Raw genomic sequence first — 23,028 nt, 5'->3', positions numbered from 1 at the left:
GAAGACCAGCATACTATACAGAAAAATAAGTATACAACCAACATCATCTCTAATCCTTTACAAAACGCTCTAGACGCAATGCTGGTATTTTATTAGATACAAGCAAAGCTTTTGACATCTTGTACCACAAAATCCTGTTGTAAACTTTCCAGGTATGGCATTAGAGGCTCAGTATTACAGTGTTTCACCTCATACATAAAAAATAGAAAACTGAAAGTGGTAATAATATGAAATAAATGATAGCTCCAGAACTTATTTTTCAAATGCATAAAATAGTTGAGTCTCTCAAGGACCCATTCTTTGGCTTGTTCTTTTCCTTCTTTACATGAACGACTTAGATCTAAGCATTGAATCACAAATAAATACCTTGTTTCTTCTTTAGAGAAAACCCCAAGAGAACAGGCAAACATAAATAAAGCTACAGACCAGCTAAATGACTGCTTTGATGGAAAAAGTTATTAAATACATCGAAAACAAAGTTTCAAAACTTCTGTCTGAAGAAAGAAGCCGCCATCACGTCTTTAACAATAAATTCCAGCAGAGTTACTCCCTTACTGGAAACAACATTTTTAGGTTTGGTATCAACAAGATTTAAATGGCTGACAACAAATAACAAAAGCAAATGTGGCATTGAAGAAAGTATCCTACAGCCTACTTTTACTTGCACATCGGGCCAGCTTCCATACTGTTCAAATTGCGTGCTTTGCCCAGTTCAACATCATTCTACAGTACAGGATTATGGACTTGGGTATTGCAACTGCTAGCTCAGTCACCGTCTTGACACAAAAAAGAGCTATAAGAACAATGCAGTGTGTACAACAAATAGCTTCCTGCAGGCCTCCACTTCAAAAGTCTTTTATCCTCTCATTAATCTGGATTTTTGTTCTAGAAATTTGTTGATCTATGAGAAAAAATTTAAAACAGATAAATAGAAATTTTAATATACATGAACACTGATACCAGACAAAAACACAAAGTCAATGTCCAGTCAAGGACAAGTAGTTGGCATGGGATTTTCCCTGTAAGAAGAACGAAAGTATTTATATGTGATTCAATACTTGTATCTAGATCTTTCATGTAAAGAAGGAAAAGGATAAGCCAAGAATGGTTTCTTGAGGGACCCGATTTTCTTATGCATCTGAAAAATACGTTCTGGTACTATAATTTAGTTCATATGTTATTACTGCGTACTGTTACCGATTTTTTGAGTATGAGGAGAAACACTGTAATGCTGTACCTCTAACGCCATACTTGGAGAGTTTCCAACAGGATTTTGTGGTACAAGATGTCAAAAGCTTTGCTTGTGTCTAATAAAATACCATCATTGCATATAGAGCGTTTTGTAAAAAATTATAAGTGACATTAGTCGCAAAGTTATTTTTCTGAATACCAGTTGTGCACCAGTGAGGATTTTGTTCTTATCCAGGGATTTCATTAATGTGTTATACATGATTCTTGCAGTGATTTTGGCCTATAGGATCAAAAAATTAAAGTTATTTTCTATTACCACTGTTTTATAAATCCTTAAGCGTAGTCTTATTAGATAGCTGCTTCTACTGAGTCACAGAATTTTGAGACCTTGTGAAGTATAGAAATCTTGGTGTAAGAATGTGCAGTAACTGCTTCTACTCCTGAAGCAACATCTAATGAAATTAACCTAATGGAATTAATTTACTACACTATTACAATATATTTTGATGTTATATATCATATGTGTGTGTGAGTGTGGAAGCGCATACGCGCGCCAACCTGTGTAGGTACGTACGAGTAAATAACGTCCCACAATCTGTAGTGATTTCCTGTAGCTCTCTCTAATAGAATTTATCTAATCCTATATGGTGCAACTTCCTATCCGGGCTCTCAGATGTTTCTTTCCACTGGGAGCTGGAAAGTACCTGCAGTCCTATGAAAATTACTCCCTTTGAAAACAGCACAGCAGGCCCACATCGCAATCCATTTAGAAGGATTATAGGGAGGGACCAGCCATGTTCCATGAGTTGTACAATCCTCCATGGCAATCTACATGAAACCCGAAAACATCGATCTTGTGAAACTCAACATACGCTTTTCTCATGCGACATTTTGAAAGCATTGTTCAAGGCAGTCAGGCAGATATTGTATTTCTTGACTTCCGAAATGCATCTGACTCAGTACCTACACTGTATGACAGTAGGTGGCATGAAGCAAAATTCGTCACTGGATTGAGGATTTCTTGGCAGGGAGGACTCAGCATGTTATCTTGGATGCAGGACCATCGATAGATGTAGAAGTACCTTCAGGCGGGCTCCAGGCAAGCGTTTAGGGCGTCCTGCTGTGCAGGTTGAATTTTAGTGACCCTGCAGACAATATTAATAGTAAACAGACTTTTCGCAGATTACACGATTATCTGTAATTATGTACTCTCTGGGAAAACGCTGCTAAAGTATTCACTCAGCAACTTGCCTTAAATGGTCAGAAATGCAAAACTGTGCACTTTACAAAACAAAACAAAACAAACAAAATATGAAACCCTATGACTACAATATTGACAAGTCACAGCTGTAATAGGTCGCCTGCCACATTGACATCGTTGTAACACTTTTTATGGATATGCCATGGAACAATCACATAGGCTGACGATTTAAAAGAGGTGCAAAGAAAGGCAACATGCTTTAAATGTTCAGAAATGTAAGTTTTAATTCGAACTGCAGCAAATGCCTGTTGAAGGTTTCCAGATTCTCGCTTTTGATTAATCTGAAGATCCGTTGATAAAACTAATCTTTCTGACAGTGATAACATCATGCATCTCCACCCACTGCCCATCATGGTCGGGAAAACCATTTAAGATTTGTGTTAACACATATATTATCAGTTCTGTAATTCTTATTTTCGACAGTGTCTGGAGAAACTGATATCGGTGACGATCTTGCATATGTAATAAATTTATGAAATTTATTCGCAACTGCTTAATCTTTCTGAAACAGGTCGCGTTAACTATGAACATATCACATATTAGTGACACATAAATCAGGACCCGGATTTCTCGTTTTGTCGCGAGTGTTGATCTTAACGACTTCGGCTATATGAGCACGTCTCTGTGTCGGTCGGCCCACACACCAGTGCCAGCGTCAACTCTTTCTTTCTGAAGAACCTTTTTCTTGGCGTCCCGTTCTGCTCCGTTCCGTTGACGGCCTGCATGAATGCTGCCATTTGAAATTCATTGTACATTATTTTAACGTTTCCTGTACTGTAACACGACGTTAAAGCCCAGTCCACACGCAACGATCTGTCTGCACAGACATCGGCGCAGATGTCTGTACATGCAAAAGATCGCTGCAGATGTGGTGTGTTCACACGACACAAACCCCAATCTACTACTCGCCCGCCATCTGTCGGTGTAGAAAAGAAATTTCAGTGGCAAGCGACTACGATCCCCGTAAACGTCAAAGATTTAATTCAGTTATTTTGAAATATAGAAATGGAGGAAGTTCTGTTGTGGTCTGTGTTCGCAACTTGTGTTGCAAAAAACATTCAGACCAACCGCAGGAAACAGAGAAAGCGGCCAAAATGTTGTAGACAGTGGCTGCTAAAGCGAAAGCAGTTTTCTCACGTAAATTTACTGCGAGAGTTGCAGGGCGAACCGGTTTTGTTTTACATTACCTCGTGTTCCATTTCCTCGCACATTGACACTCCAATTTCATCTTCAATTGTACTCCTGCTTGGTCTTGGCGTTTCTTGATCACTAAGTAAGCCAAGCAGATCAAAATACCATAACGTTGGCTGGTACACTTGATCTACTCCTACACCAGATCTTCTAGATTTCTGAACCTTGGATAACTCTTTTCAGTAAACAGTTCGCTGACAGACTTGATTTACTTGACTTGCTTTCATGAACTCATCCTTCAGGACAGCGTAAATAGCTTCACATGTGTTGGGTATTATTTCACTCAACGCTTGTTTCGGTATTGCAGTTGAAAATTCCAAATCCTTGTAGCTCCTTCCTGTTGCTAGGAATCTTAATTTTACCGCCAGCCGTTCATGAGGAGAAATGACCCTTCTCATACAAGCATTTTTTCTCATAATGTGAGGGGTTACAAGCTTTAAGAGATAATTATAAGTTTCGACATCCATCCACAAATAATTTCGCCAGTTCGCAACGATTTTTTTTTTATTTTTTATTACTGTTTCTCTGTTTGCCGAGGCGTCAACTGCCCGCAATTTTTCAACTAGAGCATTGTATGCTGCTGTCTTTTTGTCTCGGTCACTATTATATTCTTTACTTTTAATCTTCCACAAACATATTTCAATGAATTCACTGACAAACTCTCGAGAACACTGACGAGTATCAGCCATTTTAATGCCCTGTGCGTACAAATACAAACACTAGACTGAACAAACAGCTGTTTCGCGCCAGATTTGCGGCGATCTCCTGTCCACACGCTCCAACTTGTCTGCGCAGATGTGGTTTGAACCCACAGATTTGAAATATTTCAAAATTACCATCATTTATAAATTATTGGTTGCACTCACTTTAATTACATAAAATTATAATTGTTCGTCAAATTTTGCCATTTTCTTAGCAGTCTGCGAAATGAAGATTCGAAGGCACGTTCTCTTTCCCAGTACTTTTTTATTCACTATGTTGGCAGCCTGCAACCCAAGCCGGCAGTTGTTTAAGATCCCTGATATTGGTAATGCAGCCCTTGGCATGCTGCTAGGTGCAGTATAATTAGATGCTAGTGTGTCTCGGAGTTCGGTGCTGTATCACTGTTAAATGGATTGATTGTACAATTACTGAATAGGTTCTTGGAAGCTTGTTTTCGAAAGTTGTAAGCATGACAACCCTGAGGCCCTTCACTTGTAATGACATGTTCAAATTCAATAATGTGTAAGTAAATATAAAATTTGCAGTAGTGCAGCAGTGAGGCTTAAGAAACTGCTTCACAGACGTTTATTCGTTGGCTAAGTAGAAGACGCACTATGTAGGCTTGTTTCGTAGGTATAAGCAAGTGTATTTTGCGTAATGACATTGCTCAGTTTTGATAATTTCGTCTCTGCCGTAACAGTCATGTGCTTATTTCCACCTAGTCACTGTGTGAAAAATCCAATGTATTTGCATAAATTATATAATAGCAACATTGTTATGGTGAGAATTATCAGCTAGCCCTCCTCATCAAAATCTTTGGCACCAAAGTGTGAAGATGTAGTAGGATGGTACGTCGTTCACGTATCGTATTTACATTAAGTATTTTAAGTGTGAAGGAGTCTATTTATTGAACATCGCAACACTAACACACCGTTTTTTCTTGTTTGCAGGAATCTAGACCCACTGACTGAAACTGTATCCTTATATTAAACTTCTAGTTGTAACTATAGTGTACGAAAGTTACCAGAAAGTTCCTTAATATTTGTACAGTATGGATTGTCTTTCTACATGCAGTACCTGGCTCACTGGCCAGAATATTTTCAAGTGGCAGAATCACCAAATGGGGAAATCATGGGTTACAGTAAGTACGGCCTGTATACGGCGCTCAAGTTTCACGGTGTGCGGAACGTAGTGTATTACTTATAACTGTATTTACTTTTTATGATGAATTTTTGGAATAAAATAATTATCTTAAATCATTTTCGTAGACTTTTAAATAGTATGTTAATAGCAGATTTTTTTCAGTTAATCAGTGATACGTTCATGTTGTTTACAAGGTTGTTTGTAAACATTAAAAGTAAATAGTCACTTTCTAACTTACAGGTATTTAGACTTGGAGCTGCAGTAGATGTGTAGTACGCTCCATTTCCAAAGCACACTAACTAATACTTCGTAATTGATGTACTAACAGTTGTTAAATTATCTTGCTGATTTTAATTCCATCTAATTTCCTGCCCCAGCTTTCTTTTAGAAAATTTAATTTTATTTAAAGATTTCTGAAGTATTAAACAAAAATATTTTGCTCATGTTATGGGTATTTCCTTTTTTATAATATTCAAATGAGTTTCGTGTTGTATACTTCTGATGTTGAAATTACATAAATATTCTCTAGAGTAGTTTTTTGGTGTTTTATTTGCAACATTTGTTTTAGACAACAAAGCCCTCTAATTATAATCCAAAAAATAAAATGAGAATTTTCTATAACACAGACTTTCCTGCATTGTATTCATGGATGTGAAACGGAAAATTTTTCTTTATCAGTCTTTGTTTTGAAGCCAGGGGGGTATGTGCAGCCTTGACATTCAAACCTGTATTGTATTATCATTCCTTTGTTCAAAAGAAGAGGGACTGCCAAATAAAGGGAATACCACTACTTGTGTAATAGCATAGTACCCCCATGTGCCCCCTCCACTCCCCCACACCCAGTTCTCCTAATATCTTGATTGTGTTGACAGATAGATGTATAGTGTAGCCTGAGATCCATATTTGTGCCATGTTTAACACACGTTCCACTATAAAAACCAAAATTGCAAGGGGGGGGGGGGCATTCCATGCCAAGTGGTCTAATATCAAGAAATGTTCCCACATGACGATCATGGATTTTGATGAAATTTTGTATGAACATTCACACATGTTCTCAATGAACACTGGTAAAGCTTCAGTTTCAGAAATTCAATACTTGCAGAGATATAGTCACTTGTTTGAAACCATAGCACAGCTTCCAATAGTGCATCCTTGAACTTTCAGCAACTTTGAGATGAGATATCTCCGTAAGTATTTGCATGAAAGAAACAAAACTTGGCCATCTTATACAACTTTTAGAGCTCTTTAAAGTAAAATATTAAGAAAAGGATTTCTGAGCAATTTTCATATAGATAATTTGAAGCAAAGTTGGGCAAAAAAATGCGAACTTTAGTTTTTTATATCTCCAAAAGTAATTGTGGGATGTACATGAAACTTTGCACACCATAACTCACCAACACACGGTCTTGGAATATAAAATTTCATTCTCATATTGCTTTCCATTATTTCACAAATCTAGGGTGAAGTTGACGATTTTTCAAAAAGTGCTAAAAATGGGTATTTTTAGTCAAATTTTTCAAAAAAGCGTTTTCTCCAAACTCTTCTAAACTATGGTCACTAGAAAGAGCATATTCTAAACTATCTAGAAAAGTGGATATGGTTTTGCAATGCAAGCATATAAGGCCCTAAAAAGTAGCATCATCAAAGAGGCGCACTGGAAGTTTGAACACATTTTTCTGGCACTCAAATTATACCTGAAACCTTTTATTATGCCTAATAAATGTTTATTAGTGCCTTGAATAATTGAAATAAAAAATCTGGTAAATAGGCAATGAGACTTGTCAGAAAAACTTGAAAACTATCTATGAGAAGTAGCCCTTCTGCTTTTATCGTAAGTGTTCATCTGCATAAAACTCTCCCCATTTGTAAAAGAGAGAGAAAGGAAGAAGATAGATCATAAAGAATTCAATGAATAATAGCTTCATATTTTTTGTACTTCTCAAAATTGTAAATATTTAAAAGTGGAAAATGAAGACCTAATTTTTGGATTCAATTGTATAAAACATTTTTCCAAAAAAGAATGTTTGCTTGAATCATGCATCAAGTGATGTAAATTTTCCAATCAATATTGCAGAGATTAATACCTAGGTGTTGTAACCTGTAAATTTTTGTCTTAAAGTTATTAGGGAAACATGTTAAATTGGTTGGTTAAACATCTAAGAGTTTTAATTTTGTATTTAATCACACTTAAATCTAGCTTACTACCTTGGTAAATACGTAATCACGAGTTTCACAGAGAAAATTCGCAAGATTCACTGTTTATAGAAAATATAATGGCAACAATTACTTTAACAATGTTTCATTATTGTGAGCCTTGTTTGAACAATCAGTATTTCAGTGGTGTGTTTGTAGCAGTGAGTGGGTTCTCTTGACTGAGTGTGGCTTGTTAAGTGATTCGTTAGACCATCAAAGTTTGTAATCTAATTTACAAAAAATTGTTTTGATTGTGTCTTTTATAGCATATATCTCTTATTAGATTTTTTAATTGGTATTATACATTGCGTATAATTTCATTCAGTAGCAATTTGTCTGAAATTTAAGCAGATTATAATTTGCACTTAAGAGGCCAAATACATTATTTAGTTACTGATTAGATATGGATGCAGAAGGGAACAGCATTCCTTCATGCTCAGTTGGGCAAGTATTTAATTTCTGAAACTGAAACTTTACCACTGTTCATTGAGAACATGTGTGAATGTTTATGCAAAATTTCATCAAAATCCATGAGGGTCATGTGGGAGCCTCTAGACCACCTGGCATGGAATGACCCACGGCACATCCAGAAAAGTTATAATTTCCGTAAGATTAACACACAGATCTCAGGATTTGAGTACATATTATGTACGTATACTGTGCATCAAATATGGAAGAATGCAGGAGGGGGGCCAGGGGGCATTACGCAACATCACACTAGACCATACCCTGATCCAAACTATCTGCTGAGGTCTGATAGATATGGATTTAGTTAAATACTAATCTAGCTATAAATATAATGGAATCAAATATTTTATGAAATAGTATGGATACTGACTGTGGAACCTGACCACAAGTGAATGGTATTAGTTGAAAAAAAAAATAATTAAATAGTAGCCTATCCAAAACTATAGTGTGAATAATGTGGCCAGTTTATCCTACAAGAATCTGTTTCCCTATTACTAGGAAGGGAACATTCTTATTTGTGCAGTTGTTGAAGACACTTGTTTACCTTAATCTTCCATTCACCCAAGAATATATTTAAAAAAAATAAAAACATGGCTTCAGTTGCTGCCTGAGACTACAGTTTGTGTGTGTGTGTGTGTGTGTGTGTGTGTGTGTGTGTGTGTGTGTGTGTGTGTGTGTGTGTGTGTGTGTGTGTGTTTTCCATTGTTTGTTTGATTTTTAAAAATAAGTTGTAGACAAAACAAATATTTATTAAGCTGAGGTAAAAGATTCCATATTCTTCCCTAAACATTGTGTGGACATATTTAAACATTCAGATGTATATTTATTCACCAGACTGTGTAATAGCTTTCCATAGGTCACCATTACAAAAGTTCAGTGGAGAGTCCAGTATGGAATAGCAATATATGAAAAGGATGTATTGTTACCATAGGGCCTATAGAGGAGATGTTGAGTTGCAGATAGGCACAGTGAAAAGACTGGTATACATTAAAGCTTTCAATGAAAAGCCCTTCTTCCAAAAATAGAAAACACATGAAAATTCACACAAGTTGCACACATGTGACCACTGTGTAGCCAAAGTGACCAGAGTGTTTCTTGAGCGCATGCACACATGATTTTGGAAGAAGGCCTTTTGACTGAATTCTTAAATGCACACCATTCTTTTCATTGTGCCTATCTGCAACTCATCATATCCTGTATATGGCGAGTAGCAATATATCCTCCTCACAATTTTGTCCTTCCAGAAATGCTTAGCATGTAGAGGAAAACTTAACAGCCGCTTTTAGATGTTGGGTGACTTGGACATATCACTGACATCTTTCAAATATCAATAAATTTTATGCAGACCCATAGTATTCAAGGGAATTACGGAAGTGTCGGGTTCCACCTGTCTGTTTTGACGCATAATATCATCAATATGGCAAAAATGGCGAAACACGCCAAGAACGATAACTCATTGATAAAACTTCCAAACCTTAAATTTGGAATTACAAACACTGCCGCCAACGACTTCACACATCCAACACCAAGGCTCAAATAAACCCAATACAACACATTATACTCAGCACATTCATACACACCATCAGAGGGCACCACGAAACACAAGATGACATCTACAAACACAACCAACTCATAAACCCCGTGCATAATTACATCACAGCCACAACACCCTTACGTCGTGGGTCAAAGCAGATGGGTGGAATTGGACACTTCCAACGTCCATATTCATGTTGCAGATTCTCTGATTCCATCTTTTATAGTTAATTTTGGAAAATTTGCGTGCCCCTCCTGCCCAATTCCAATTTCAGCAGAGGCTCTGATTGAATTTTGACCACATGATTTCATGTGCATGGGAGGATTTCATTGGTAGTGGACTATTGGCCTGTACTCTTAAGGTATATCCCTAAGGGCAACCAGCTGTCACATACTTTGTTTTTAAGCACTTTAGATGATGTAGTCAAAGCAGGGAACAATATATCCAATGAAACAAGGACAACATGTGATTTTTCAGTTTTACCTAAAAACTGCCACATTGCATGAGAACATTAACAAAACAAGTTAATTTAGAAAAGGAAAAACTGGAAAAATAGTTTACATTTGTTGAGGTGAGATTTTCTGTGTGTGTGATGAAAGTAGTGGCAGTGAAGGGAAAGTGGTAGCAGTGTTGCATCGATACAGTGGGTGGCATATGATGTAACTTTGTGGTTATAAAAGGCAACCAGTGACACAAAAGAATTTCATTTCTTTGCCAGTGTCAGGCACCTAGTGCCCTTCTGAAGACGACTTTGTAGGAAAAAATATACCACCAATAAGTACAAGCTTGATAAAATTTTAAAATTTAAGGAAGAAAAGTTAAAGATAGAGGTGCTGCATACTTAAAATTATCATGTTATTAGCAAGTGTCAAAAGTAAGCACGTTTATGCAACATATTACTGTAATCCTCAAATTTAAAAAATCACAAGAACGATATGTAATACAACAGTAATGGTGCTTTACTTCATAGATCCAAGTAGTGTTTACAGTTAACAGGGACTTCATCATTCAGCATCAGGAAGTCCGACTTATTGTACTTAATTCATAAAATGTTGCCAATTATATTTACTTCACAAAGCGTATTTAGGACTTCAGCAATTATGTGATTACATACTTCCTAAACTTGCCTCCATTGCGCCACATGTTATATGTACTGATGTATTTCAACAAATACACTTTCAGTTGCTGAAGACAGGTAAAGTACTAAATCTGAAGTAGCAGACATAAGTCTGAGACCTGAGTTCCGTCAAGAGCAAAACATGTTACTCATTTTAAGAGAGCTGCCAGTAACTGAGTTTGTAGTGTATTGCATAATTATTGGTTCACCTCTCAGTAGCAGCAACAACTTTTTACTTTCATTTGAAATCTGCTTTCATCAAATGTAAAGATTAAATAACAAATATGGAATTACAGTTTCTAATCAGAATAAATTATGATACAATATGTGTAAGGGTTTAGAAGCATATTTTGCTATGGGAAAGATAGATACTGTCTACAGGAGAATTAAAGGGCATTTGGTGAAAAGAAAAGCAGCTGCATGAATATCAAGAGCTCAGATGGAAAACCAGTATGAGATAAAGAAGGGAAAGCTGGAAGATGAAAGGCATATGTAGGGATGCGTGAGGGAAATGAACTTAATTGCTATATTATGTAAAGGGAAGAGGAAGTAGGTGAAGGTAAATGTAAATGTCGTGTGACTACAGCCCCCCCCCCCCCCCCCCCATATTCTCAAGATATTCTGAGTGTGTTAGTGCTTTGAATTGACATTTATTCATAGGGTGTAAGTTATAATGTAAAACCTACCTATGGGTTTATTTGGATGAGGAGAAAATTCAGTATAACATCTCCCAAGTTGTTAGTGTGACAGACATAACGTGACATGGGGTGGCTAGGCTGAAGAGAATGAGTCTCTGGGAGGACCTCGAGAGTTCTACTCTGTAGAACCATGCCCCTAAATCTCTGCCACATGGAACTAAGTGGCATTTCTAGGTGCAACCTTAAGAGTAGTTACTACCTGTACAAAAAATATTGCTCGATATCAGCAGATCCAAAAATGCTAACTGTCACTACATAAATTTGTGTTGGAAATACTCAATATGTGCCTGATTATTTAAATTCCATAATCCATTATTGAGAAATGTATTGTAATAATACTTTTGTGGCAGCTCCGGCTCAGAGCCTTTATCTAAGAGCCACAACGTCCCTGTATATTCAAGTTCATAACAGATTCGTATAAACTGTACAACTACACTACATAGAAACTTACATTTTCTAAGCTTTCCTCCAGTCTGCCAGCACTTGTTCTATTTGAAGTGGAAAATTTTGACTGTCGAAGTCAAAGATGTTTTTTGGGGCTTCTCAAAGCTGGAATTGTTGTGAGGTTTGCTAGAGCTTTTGATAACAATTGCCTGTTCATAATTAGGAGTAAAGCTAACAACTCAGAAAAAATAGAGGTTTTGAGTGGAAGATAGGTTAGAAATGTGTGCCTGTATGCTCAATTCTAATAACTTTGATTTGCAACTGTTGACAGCCCTGGAATTATATTTGTATTTCATGGATATCCAGGACCACATAAACCATAGTGAAAATGTTCATGTGTCCACTGTCCCCAGATTCACTACACATGATGTGGCACATGAGCCTTGTGTAGCAATAGTTCTTCGGAAGGAGCTTCCTGGTACTTGAAAGACCACAACTTGACCCTTTCAAATTGCCTGTTACTCATGGGAAGCAGGAGTGAATCTCCACAGTAGGTCCTACATATTTGCACCATGCTGAGCTTTTTAAAGGGTAGAGATAGATGCTTGATTAGCTATATTGCTAAATCTGCTGGTGGATGATATCGAAACCATTCAGAAAGAAAATCTCCTCTGCCCCAAAATGGCAAATGTTGTCACCAGATCAAAATAGACTGTCTTGCTAGAGCCTCCAGTTTCCTTTTTATTTCTGTGGGATTTCAGTCAGTACTTCGTGGACTACTGGCTTGTCATTTACCCTCTTTAGCGAATTTTTTTTCCTTTCCCAATTCGTGTAAATTTCCCTCTTTATTTTCTACCGTGCTGTTTTCCTTAGCTCAAGGTGTTCAGACAATTGTTGATAAGTTGGTTGGTCTTTCTTCCTTTAGCCAGATGAAGGAATCTGGATTCCAAAAATAGTACTTTATCAGCCATTTATGAGTGTTTCCCTGCATTGCTACTTGACAACTATTCACCGCCTCCTCCCCCCTCCCCCTCCCCCCCAAAAAATTAACTAAATAACTGTTTCAGCAACAAGATTTCCTTTCATTTGCATGTGAATATAATTGTTCTTTGTGTAATTTCAAGGCGGTGACTTCTCTGGAAAATTGCAAATTGAGAGTGATATTGATTTTACTGGAAAAGTCAGGGAAATCTTGGAAAATTCTGAGAGACTCTGGAGGGAGGGAGGGGGGGGGGGGATAGAACTGTTGGTTTACAGAAAGAAATCTTCCTAGTAATTGTGTTATAAATCGGTCAGTAAAACAAGAGGTTGTGGAGCCTTGTAATGGAGAGTCAAGAACAAAATTGAATTTTTGTGATATCCGTTGCTCAATTGTCTGCCTGGTGACCTCGGGAGTATTCATGGTTGTCCACAGGTTCTGGTAATGGTGATGGGCAATGTTAATGAAATTTTGAGGGGTGGCCAGGCCTGTTAACTTGCAGAATTATTGACTTAAACTTTGAATCTATATTACTAAATAGCTAACCCTGTTCCTGGCACCAACTCTGATAGGCAACCCAGTTGCAGGGCTGTGTATCGAAGAGCTTCCAGGTGCAACAAAATTTTTTCATAATTTTGTGTAATTATTGACTGAATGTAAAATGTCATAATAAATTCATTAAGAGGTATAATCTTGAACACTGGAAGTGTTACAATCAGAAACTGTGGGTTCACCTTCAGACAATGTAACTCTTCACATGTGGATGCTCAGACTACATTTCCCCAGTACTTGGGTGTGATAGTATTTTGACTTGCAATGAACACTGAATATATGTTTGACTCATTTGTAAAGTAATCAGAAGTTTGAAGCTGTTTCGTACATGAGAGTTTACCAGTTTTACTGGTACTCTAGTAGTAAGTTATGTGGCAACTCAAATTTCTCACATACAACAAAAATTGATTTAGGACAATTCGGAATATTAATGTTGAAATATCAAGGGAACATCCCAAGTTGGAATTAAATTGAAACTTCTGTAGTAAATTTATTCGAATAGTCCATGTGTACAAATGTCATGTGCTGCAGTTGTAAGTACTCCTTTTTTTTAGACTTTGTTTGTTGTTAAACCCTTAAGCTAAGACCCTCTTGTCTTGTTCTTGTTATTTTGACAGAATCATCAAATCCTGAGTATACTTGGGATTTTAAGAACAAACCTTCAAAAAAAATAGAACCCCACTTATATCTGAGCACTTATAGTTTAGGATTTAATAGCTAGAGAGCATCAGTTTCTAAATTTGTAGCCTGGCTTTCGTGTTTTGGTTGAGGTAGTTGCCATTTGATATCAAAACGTGCCTGGTCTCTCTCGTGTATTGTTATTGTTGCTGTTTAAGTAATGCTTTCAAAAAAGGATGGCTGTATTGATCCTGAGTTTGACATTGAATTTAGTGGCTCAGAAAGTGGAGAAGAATGTGATGTTATTTCATTAGAGATGATAGATAATCAATTGAGTGACAAGAGCTTGCTAGTTATATGAAATAAAGACATCCACTGTGCCTAGACAGCTCCTCCATTGATGGATGGTCATGGTTTAACATCATAGCTACACAGGCTCCAAAAAATGGCTTGAGGGTATTTTAGTCAAAGTCCAGTACACGAGTATACTTGGGATTTTATTGTTGGTGATATTCAAACTTTTGTAACTCATTATTATAAGCTGTAAAAGCTACCTTAATATGTCCATACATCGTATAATTCACTACAGTATGTTTTTCATTAATAAAAAATATTATTTTTTGGCACATAATTAGGAAAAAAATGCTTCAGGGTTTAATCAAGGATCAAATAATACAGCAGTTTGTGATTTTCAGTTATGGGCAAGGCAGAGGGCCACGGAGAAAGCTGGCATGGTCACGTGACAGCACTGACGGTGTCGCCAGAGTACCGTCGACTGGGGTTGGCGGCAACACTAATGGCCTGGCTCGAGGACGTGTCTGAGAAGTATGCATACATGGTGGACTTGTGTATAATATTATCTTTAGCCTATTGTACAAGAACTGTTTTTGTTTGTGAATGAGCTCCTCGTTGGTCACATGCCAGCGTGTACATCAGCTGCCAATAATCTTTAGTGAAGGGGGGACAGCGAAGGGTACAGCAAATTGATTGTGTCAAGTACAAAGTTCTAAAATCCTGTATGTTGTTCACCGTGTATGCACAGAAACAGTTGTCTGTTAACTCAAAAGTTACGGCCTGTTCGCCACACTCCCTTGTTTTATAGTAATACATTAATTGCTTTGTTTTCATGACTCGTTGCAGGGGTTTCATGAGAAATTGTTACTTTTCCTCAGTATCTGAAAGCAAGTGTAAATAATTTAAGTGTAAAGGAGGCCACTCACTGAATATTAGAAGTGTTGATTTGTCAATGTGCACTTACATGGTGTATACATGGATGAGGAGAAGAAGAAGAAGAAGAAGAAGAAGAAGAAGAAATTCCCTCAGTTGGAAACACACTTTTTCCCCAAATGAAAGCAGTTTTTCGCGTGAAGTGACAATACAATTTCCCTTGAAGCTCTAAAACTTAACAAGCTTTTGAATGGTAAAGATTTTATACAGTGACGTAGAACTTTGCAGCACTTTAGGACACGAAACCTGGCCACAAAAAAAGTGTTTTGAAAAGATCTTTCATGTGCAGAGAAATGTACACTTTGTATTTTCATGTTACAAAGTACAAATTTGAATTCATCTGGCACTTAGAACTACAAAGATACAATTACTAAAGTGAGAGGAGCACATGTTACCTTTAGAATATTGGTTGATGTTTAAAACTATAAAAGTTCTGGAGTGAAAGTTGTGTTTGAAAAGTTTGGACCACACTTTCCACATTCTTTCTGTTACTAGCAGTGTGAAGAATGTACTGTGTTGTGACCTTTGTCTACTATATCCATTACAAACATTGCATTAGTCATTAATATATTCTACCATCGCTGGTTCTTTAATGCTGTTACTATATTCAGATTTTTTGTTCGGATAAATGTTCCTAATGACTTCATTTTTGCCTTACTGCAATTTGGTGTTAATATGTGAAAATGTCACCTGTTGATGGAGATACCTCAAGACATTTATTTACGTCCGATGTGAATTGTCTCTGGTGCCAAACTGTACAGCAGGCAGCAGTCACTCAAGGCACAAGCAATTTTAATACTGTTGTTTATACACAAATCTAGATGCACTGATGTAGATTCACCATGTGTAGCTGAGACTAGCCACTTAGGTAAAAACAGCTTTAGGGAGACACTGAACTAAATGGTTTGAGAAGTTGGCACATGTTTTCTGTCCGTTTAAATTTTCATATTTTATACGTCAAAATTTGGATAAAATCACTTACTTTTATTAAGGTACTACACTAATTATTGGTGTTGGCCATGTGTTGTTTTCAAAATAGGTCCTGAATCACTAACCACATTGTATAGTGGCTATATTTTGATTTGTCTCATTGCTCAAAAAACCAAATAGCTTATTTTAGGTTATCAGATTTATTTTTCTCATTAATTCAATGTAGATCACTTAGATTTTTTAATTGTTTCATTCAAATGCAAAAATTTGTTACAGAAAGCGCGCCTACTTTGTTGATCTGTTCGTACGTGTCTCCAACAAAGTTGCAATAAACATGTACAAGACCCTAGGGTACATTGTATACAGAACTGTTTTGGAATACTATTCAGGTGATCCTGATGAAAATGCTTTTGGTAAGTATCAGTAATAGAAGGGATATTACATTTGCTTTATGTACTAAGAAAATGAGCTTTACTACCTTGTCTGTTTGATTGTCCCTTCTTAATGTTTTCAGTTTCCACCCCCACATGCGTTGTTAAGGATAGTTGGCAGAAAAATCTATTCTAGAAACTAATACAAAAGTATTAAAGTGCCAGATGAGAAATTGATAAATTAAGATTCATTAAAATGCTTCTGTTGTTTGGTAGCAGGAGTTGTTTGTTGTTGGACAGTGTACAATTTTCTTAGAATTTCAATGCTAGTGTAAGTTGAAAAGTGGAAGGAAGCATTAGTACCACTTAATGGATGGGGATGTCTTGTAGTATAGGCAGGTGATAGGTGGAATACATATAATGAAAACAGTAAATATGTCTCAGTGTATAGTAGAGGTGTTGAGAGATGAACAGCCACATAAACTGATACATTTTGTAGACAACAAAACAACAAAATGTCTCTAATTGTGTCTCAAACAGAAATTTATTTCTAAAGTGATTTTTACTGTGTGCTACTTTGCAAGTTGTGTATTTTTAAACTTAAGTATACTGAGCTCAAATAACACACACACATCTAAGGATATTGTCCAATAACTTAATATTTGTGAATATCTACTACTTAAGCTTCAGCTTTTTGGTGAGTAGTTGCCTTTGCTTCCTAAGTTTACTGTCTGTTAATTCACTGGGTTTCTCAAAATGGTATTGCTGCAAGAGAAGGAATTTATGATGCAGTTTGTATTATCAGGAGCTGTTTTGACATTGCACAACCTTTTCTGAGCAAAGCATAAATAGCACCCATTACATATAGGGTGTTGCAAAATTATTTTTACAACATATTTCAGAAATTGAATAGGTAGTAAGATGTGGTTTTCAGGTATAATGTACACACATACCTAACATTTCAGTGGCTGTTAAAGAGATCAATGTGTGCACCGTCTGGCCTTGCATGCCTTTGTTAATGTGAAATTGCCGCTCTTGCGCAAGTTCGCAGTTCCTCTGCTGTGGTTTGGGAGACTGCACGCAAAGCACCAGCATATCAAACTACAGAAATTCAAACTGTTCCAACACTCCCAGATAAACAGCCAAGGTTGATACCTCTACAAAGAAAAAGGACCTGCGACAGTCATGATGTAGACCACATCACATCCTTACCTTTGGACCAATATTTTCATGCTAGGGTTGGGTGTCCTTGGAGTCACAGAGCCTCACATTATGGCAGTTTACCTTCCTGGACACATGAAAGCAAGCTTCACCCATGAACACTGCCTTTCTTTCCTCTCAAGATAGTCTGCCATCATGTATGTATTTCAGAATCTAAATTGCTAATGCTTTGTGCTTTGGCCTGTTACCAGGTTGGAGTACATGCAGCAGCTGCACCTTCTAGGCTTCAATCTTCATTCTTCTGTGTAGCTTACTGTGCACCGTGGTTAGTGGTAGCTGAAACTGTTGACACACTTGGATTGATTTACTTGGGCTGTAGATAAATTCATGCTGCACTCATTCCACATCTGCATACCTCATGATTGGATGCTCAGAACTTGTCCTCGTCATGATACTTCCAGATTTCTTGAACCTTGTGTGCCAGACATAATTGTGGTGTGCGTATCTGTAATGTCTGGAACATCCGCTGGACCTGGGTGTCAGATTTGCTCTCTATCAAGCATTCCACACACTGTCTCTCTCTCTCTCTCTCTCTCTCTCTCTCTCTCTCTCTCTCTCTCTCTCTCTCTCTCTCTCTCTCTCTCTCTCTCTCTCTCTACACAATATCCTGGAATATATGCGATCAAGGTTGTAAAACCGAGCGAGGTGGAGCAGTGGTTCAACACTAAACTCGCATTTGGGAGGACGACAGTTCAATCCCGCGTCCGGCCATCTTGATTTAGGTTTTCCGTGATTTCCCTAAATCGCTCCAGGCAAATGCCGGGATGATTCCTTTCAAAGGGCACGGCAGACTTCCTTCCCTAATCCGATGAGACCAATGACCTCACTGTCTGGTCTCCTTCCCCTGAAACAACCCAACCCAAGGTTGTAAAGATCACTTTGGAACATCCTGTAGGAACTTCGTATCACATTTGATGCAGCTGGTTAAATCATTATTTTGTGTTTCATAAAACGTCTTGTTAATCCACTGATGCAAAATGTCCAGAGAAATCTCCAGTTCATAATTGTCGAAAGTCCACTAGCTGGCATATTAAACTATCTGTCCTGTATACTTAATGGCTTTAACTTGCCCAGAAGTTGAGACAGCACCCAAGGCAAAACGAGCAGCCTTCTGCACTAAAATACTTGTTGTAATGTGATAAAAAAAATTAATGTTCAGTAATGGAAGCAACATTTTCTAAGAGTGGAGAAATGTCAGTACCTGGGGCACAGGAAATGCTCATGCCGTTGTAGACATGAAAAAACCGAATCAAAAATTTTCCAGAATGTGCACTTCATATTTTGCCAAGACAAGTCTGTCTCCTTTCTCACCTGAACCTGTAATTGGTAGTTCATGCTTCAACTAGCAGGTCATCTCCTTAATTTTGAGTCCAAGCAGAATGATGATGCTGATTACTTCCAACAAAATGTTGGTATTAACAAACATCTGTACGGGACTGTCGGATTGGCAAGGCTAATCACTAGTTATGATGTTGGTCTCCTGGGCCTCTGCAATAATGTGATTTAATTTATTTTCAAGGGGACGTCTTCAGATGTCCCCCTTTTAACAACAGATACTAGATTTGTAGAATGTTAGGATACGCTATGGATGAAGTTGGATCCTGTAGACACACCTGACATGTCACCCGCAGCAGTGAATTCATATAACACCTCCTTATTGATGTAGATATTTAGTGTGGCTGTCATGCGTGCTGACAATAAAGACAAAAAAAGACAATGAACCTCTGTAAAATAGCTGAGCATTGTGGACTGAACAATTTACAACCTATTTTTAATAACTGTACATTAATATGATATGGTGCAATAACCTGATAAAATTGTGATGGCTTAAGTGTGTGTTCTAAATGTGAATCATAACTATGTTTTGGCACATGTTGAAGGTAAGTTCTTCAAACTACTTCCAAACTTTAATAATTTTATTTACATTTAGCTATGATGATTAGCGTAGGGGTCCTGAAATCAGCCATTCTGTGGGCTGACGCTTCATTTGGTCGTGCAGAGATGTATCTGAGATAATCTTTGCAGCCATTTGGGGTGGACAAAACGCTAAGCTGAGCTAATAATATACATAGCAATTAATATAGCATACAGAAGTTATTTATAATAGCTGGTTCTCTAGATATATTTCTTGGTTCATTTCTCATACATTTGGGTTCTTTTTCAGATATGCGGAAAGCACTATCTAGGGACGTGAAGAAAAAGTCGATGATTCCGCTGACTCATCCTGTACGACCGGATGAAGTGGACTGACGACAAGTTGTCTACTGAATGTCCGTCGGCAGGGCGTTTGACATTCAGTAGATTGCTCTATGCGAAAAACTGGCAAAGCATTTCGTAGGCAACAAAATACCTCTGCTACTTCTGGTTCAAAACAATCTGACTGAAAATAAGAACTGAAAATTTTCATTTCTCGAGTGATTTCTACTGTGTACTACTTCGCAGGTTTTGTACTTTTAAACTGAAATGTGCAGAATGTTGAATATACATTTGAGCATTGGAGAAGAAACAATTGTCTGAACTATAAGTGGGTGCAAGCAATAAAGTTTTTCAGTGACAGGGAACAACCCTGTGCCTTGGCGTATCGAATTATTTCATTAGATTTAGTCTAGCCCATGCTGCATATTATCACTTGGTATACAGTGAAACCTCTTTATAACGTTCCACCATATGTTTTCCTCTATGTTACATCTGTTTTTTCAGTCTCAATGAAAAGCCCATATAAACAATGTTGAATTTTCCTCTTTACTGCATTTCCTCTATATTACAATTTCCTCCATGTAACACTCATATTTTTGGAACCCTGGTTGATTATTTACCTCTTTAACGTTTTAAGTGACTGGATGTATACGCATCGTTTTCTGTTCTGTGGATTCACAGTTTGCACTGGCTGGGAAAGCCCACGCTCAGCATGTTTCATATGTCAGCGGCAGAACCCGGTCATGTGACACACATTCTGCTTGTGATCCTTTTGGCGCCATTTCAGTTGATGTTTTGTATTCGTAGCGTGTTGTGCGAGCTGAGCAGCAAACAGTTCGTGTGTCTAGTGAGTGTGTCTTTGATAATTTTTTTTTAAGCTTTCATCAGTGGACATGAGTGAAAAGCGAAAGAACATTTCTCTGGAAGAGAAGGTTTCTGTTATTAAAAAAGTGGAGGCATCTCCTGGTGTGAGTTGCGTGGAGCTAGCAAAGCAATTTGAACTGGCCCACTCAACACTATTATGAGAAACAGATCATCGATAGTGGAAGGGTTTGAGAATTGTGGAAATTCAAAATGTGTGCATTTGAAACCATTGACTTACGATGAAATGGAGGAAGTTTTATTAACTTGGTTTCAGCAAACATGTCTCAGAAAATTTGATGCCAAAATGGGGAGTGCTGCTGTTTGTGGATAGATATGTGGCACATCAACCAGACATCCTTTCTGAGAAATGTGGAAGTAATTTTCCTGCCACCCAATTGCACCAGCCAGTGGAACATTAGGGTTCCTATCAAGTATGAAACTGGAAGTTTGCTAACAGCTCTCTGACATGTCACATTTTTCGTCTTTTTTGTATACTTGTTTAACAAATTACTGACGTGCAATAGTGGTTTCAGGTAACTGCAGTATTTGGGTATACTACTAATAGACCCACAGAACATTCATGCTCAAAGCTTTGGGGGAAGGGTGACATGTAAGGAATATCAATATTTTGTTGAGTGCTCTGGAAAGCCTATGGCTCTGATGGCTTAATATGGAAACATGTATTTTTAATATTATTCAGTAGTGAGGAGATCCAACCTGTTCCGAACGTTGCACATTGTATTCGAGGGGGGGGGGGGGGGTCTTAAACTGTGATTTCCTTGACTATATGAGAGAAATGTTATTTAATTGACATTTAGCAAAATCATTAAACTTCTTAAGGGATGTCTTCCTGCAAGAATTGCAAAGATTACTGTTGTTTCCATAGAGACAACAAAAAGCATGTTGCTTTTCCATATCCAAAACTTAACCATATGAGGGGGGGGGGGGGGGGGAAGCCCTACTTTAGGTGTAACCATTAACTACATATTTCCAGTAATATCAAATTAATTCCATGCTTTTGCTTTTGCACACATTCATTACATACTGCTGTGTATGTGTATGAGTAGAGACATTGTTACTTTGAGTTGCTAACAGAATTTTTTTGAGCCCCTAACAGTGTATAGCATTATCACCAAGATTTAAATTGTTGCTATGCAGTAAAAGCTTCTTTTGATTAGGTCTCTCTGAAGAATTTATTTACCTGTGATCCTGTTAGCAGAACAGAAAGCAAGTGTCACAGTTTACCATTTTGCTTCAGTTTTCCCAGCTGTGAATATGTTCTCAGGTAAGATATCATGAAAATTCAATTTAATGTGGACTCTGAAGCAACTCCAGAGGTGAAATTGATTGAGCTGGATATGAACTACAGACCAACTTCATAACCCAATACACATTGATTTACTACTTCTGTTCATCAAGGCTTGTGTAGTTGTCACAGCAATTTCAGTAGGTCTGACATCCAATTTTAACACACAGAATCATACTTGTGGTCTACCTAGACAGCAAAATTGTAAATTTAAATTCACTTCCTATAAAAATGGCAAAATAATTCCTTCGTGATGTGAATCACAGGAATATTTTACATGCACTAACCTGCATTTTGACCTACTGTACTGGCATGTGCTTAGCATCTAACACCCTGAACTCCTTTGGTGCTCTTATCCATTTTACTGGTGGACCACCACCATCATTTGCATGACATCTTCCTCATAAATTTTTTATGTGGCTAGACTACATGTAAGCAATGCAACACTTCAGCAACAGCAAAATCTGAAGAAGTGGTGGATCACTTATACTGTCCATGGGCTGGTTCTGCCTCTCATAGCATATTTTCCCACTACTCTATACAAGAGATCCACACCACTCATATGCAGAGTCAAATAATTAACCACATTTGGGGACAGTTTTATTGGTTCATATTCACAACCTGTTTCAGGCAATTACAATCCCGTACTCAGGTGTACAAGACTGCAAAACGGGAAAAGAAGAAACTATAATAAGAGATTGTGTACTCTTGTTTGTTATAACAGTGGGGATTCACTGTTCAACTATAAATATGAAGTTGATATGAATCGATTAGTAAGAATGAAAATGTGGGTGTCACACCGGCCACAAAGTAACGTAGGAGAAGTGAACAGTCAAAGAAAGCAAAAAGGGAGAGAACATCGCCGAACAGTGTGAGGCATAT

The 23,028-nt window shown here is 37.4% G+C and overlaps 1 protein-coding gene across 2 annotated transcripts; it reads left to right on the top strand.

Moving 5' to 3' along the window:
* Nucleotides 1-4,666: 4,666 nt before the first annotated feature.
* Nucleotides 4,667-20,358, top strand: LOC124717336 (N-alpha-acetyltransferase 20). 2 transcript variants are annotated; one of them, XM_047244166.1, is made up of 6 exons: nt 4,667-4,867; nt 5,296-5,320; nt 5,396-5,486; nt 14,727-14,856; nt 16,465-16,601; nt 19,945-20,358. In XM_047244166.1, exons 1-6 carry the CDS (start codon nt 4,815-4,817, stop codon nt 20,028-20,030), a joined length of 522 nt encoding a protein of 173 aa, XP_047100122.1. In that variant the 5' UTR covers nt 4,667-4,814; the 3' UTR covers nt 20,031-20,358. The 2 variants fall into 2 exon arrangements, with proteins under 2 accessions (XP_047100122.1, XP_047100123.1); XM_047244167.1 differs by lacking the exon at nt 4,667-4,867 and adding an exon at nt 4,893-5,193.
* The last annotated feature ends 2,670 nt before the right edge of the window (nt 20,359-23,028 follow it).

This window comes from Schistocerca piceifrons, chromosome 9, assembly GCF_021461385.2.
Source record: "Schistocerca piceifrons isolate TAMUIC-IGC-003096 chromosome 9, iqSchPice1.1, whole genome shotgun sequence".
NCBI lineage: Eukaryota > Metazoa > Arthropoda > Insecta > Orthoptera > Acrididae > Schistocerca > Schistocerca piceifrons.
This window is presented reverse-complemented; position numbering and strand designations above follow the sequence as displayed.

What these genes read in the sequence shown, in the direction of transcription:
- LOC124717336 (XM_047244166.1), top strand. Translation starts at nt 4,815, where the DNA reads ATGACAACCCTGAGGCCCTTCACTTGTAATGACATGTTCAAATTCAAT. An exon ending in TGGGGAAATCATGGGTTACA is followed by an intron (nt 5,487 to 14,726) that starts GTAAGTACGGCC and finishes TGTGATTTTCAG; the next exon opens with TTATGGGCAAGGCAGAGGGC. An exon ending in CTCGAGGACGTGTCTGAGAA is followed by an intron (nt 14,857 to 16,464) that starts GTATGCATACAT and finishes AATTTGTTACAG; the next exon opens with AAAGCGCGCCTACTTTGTTG.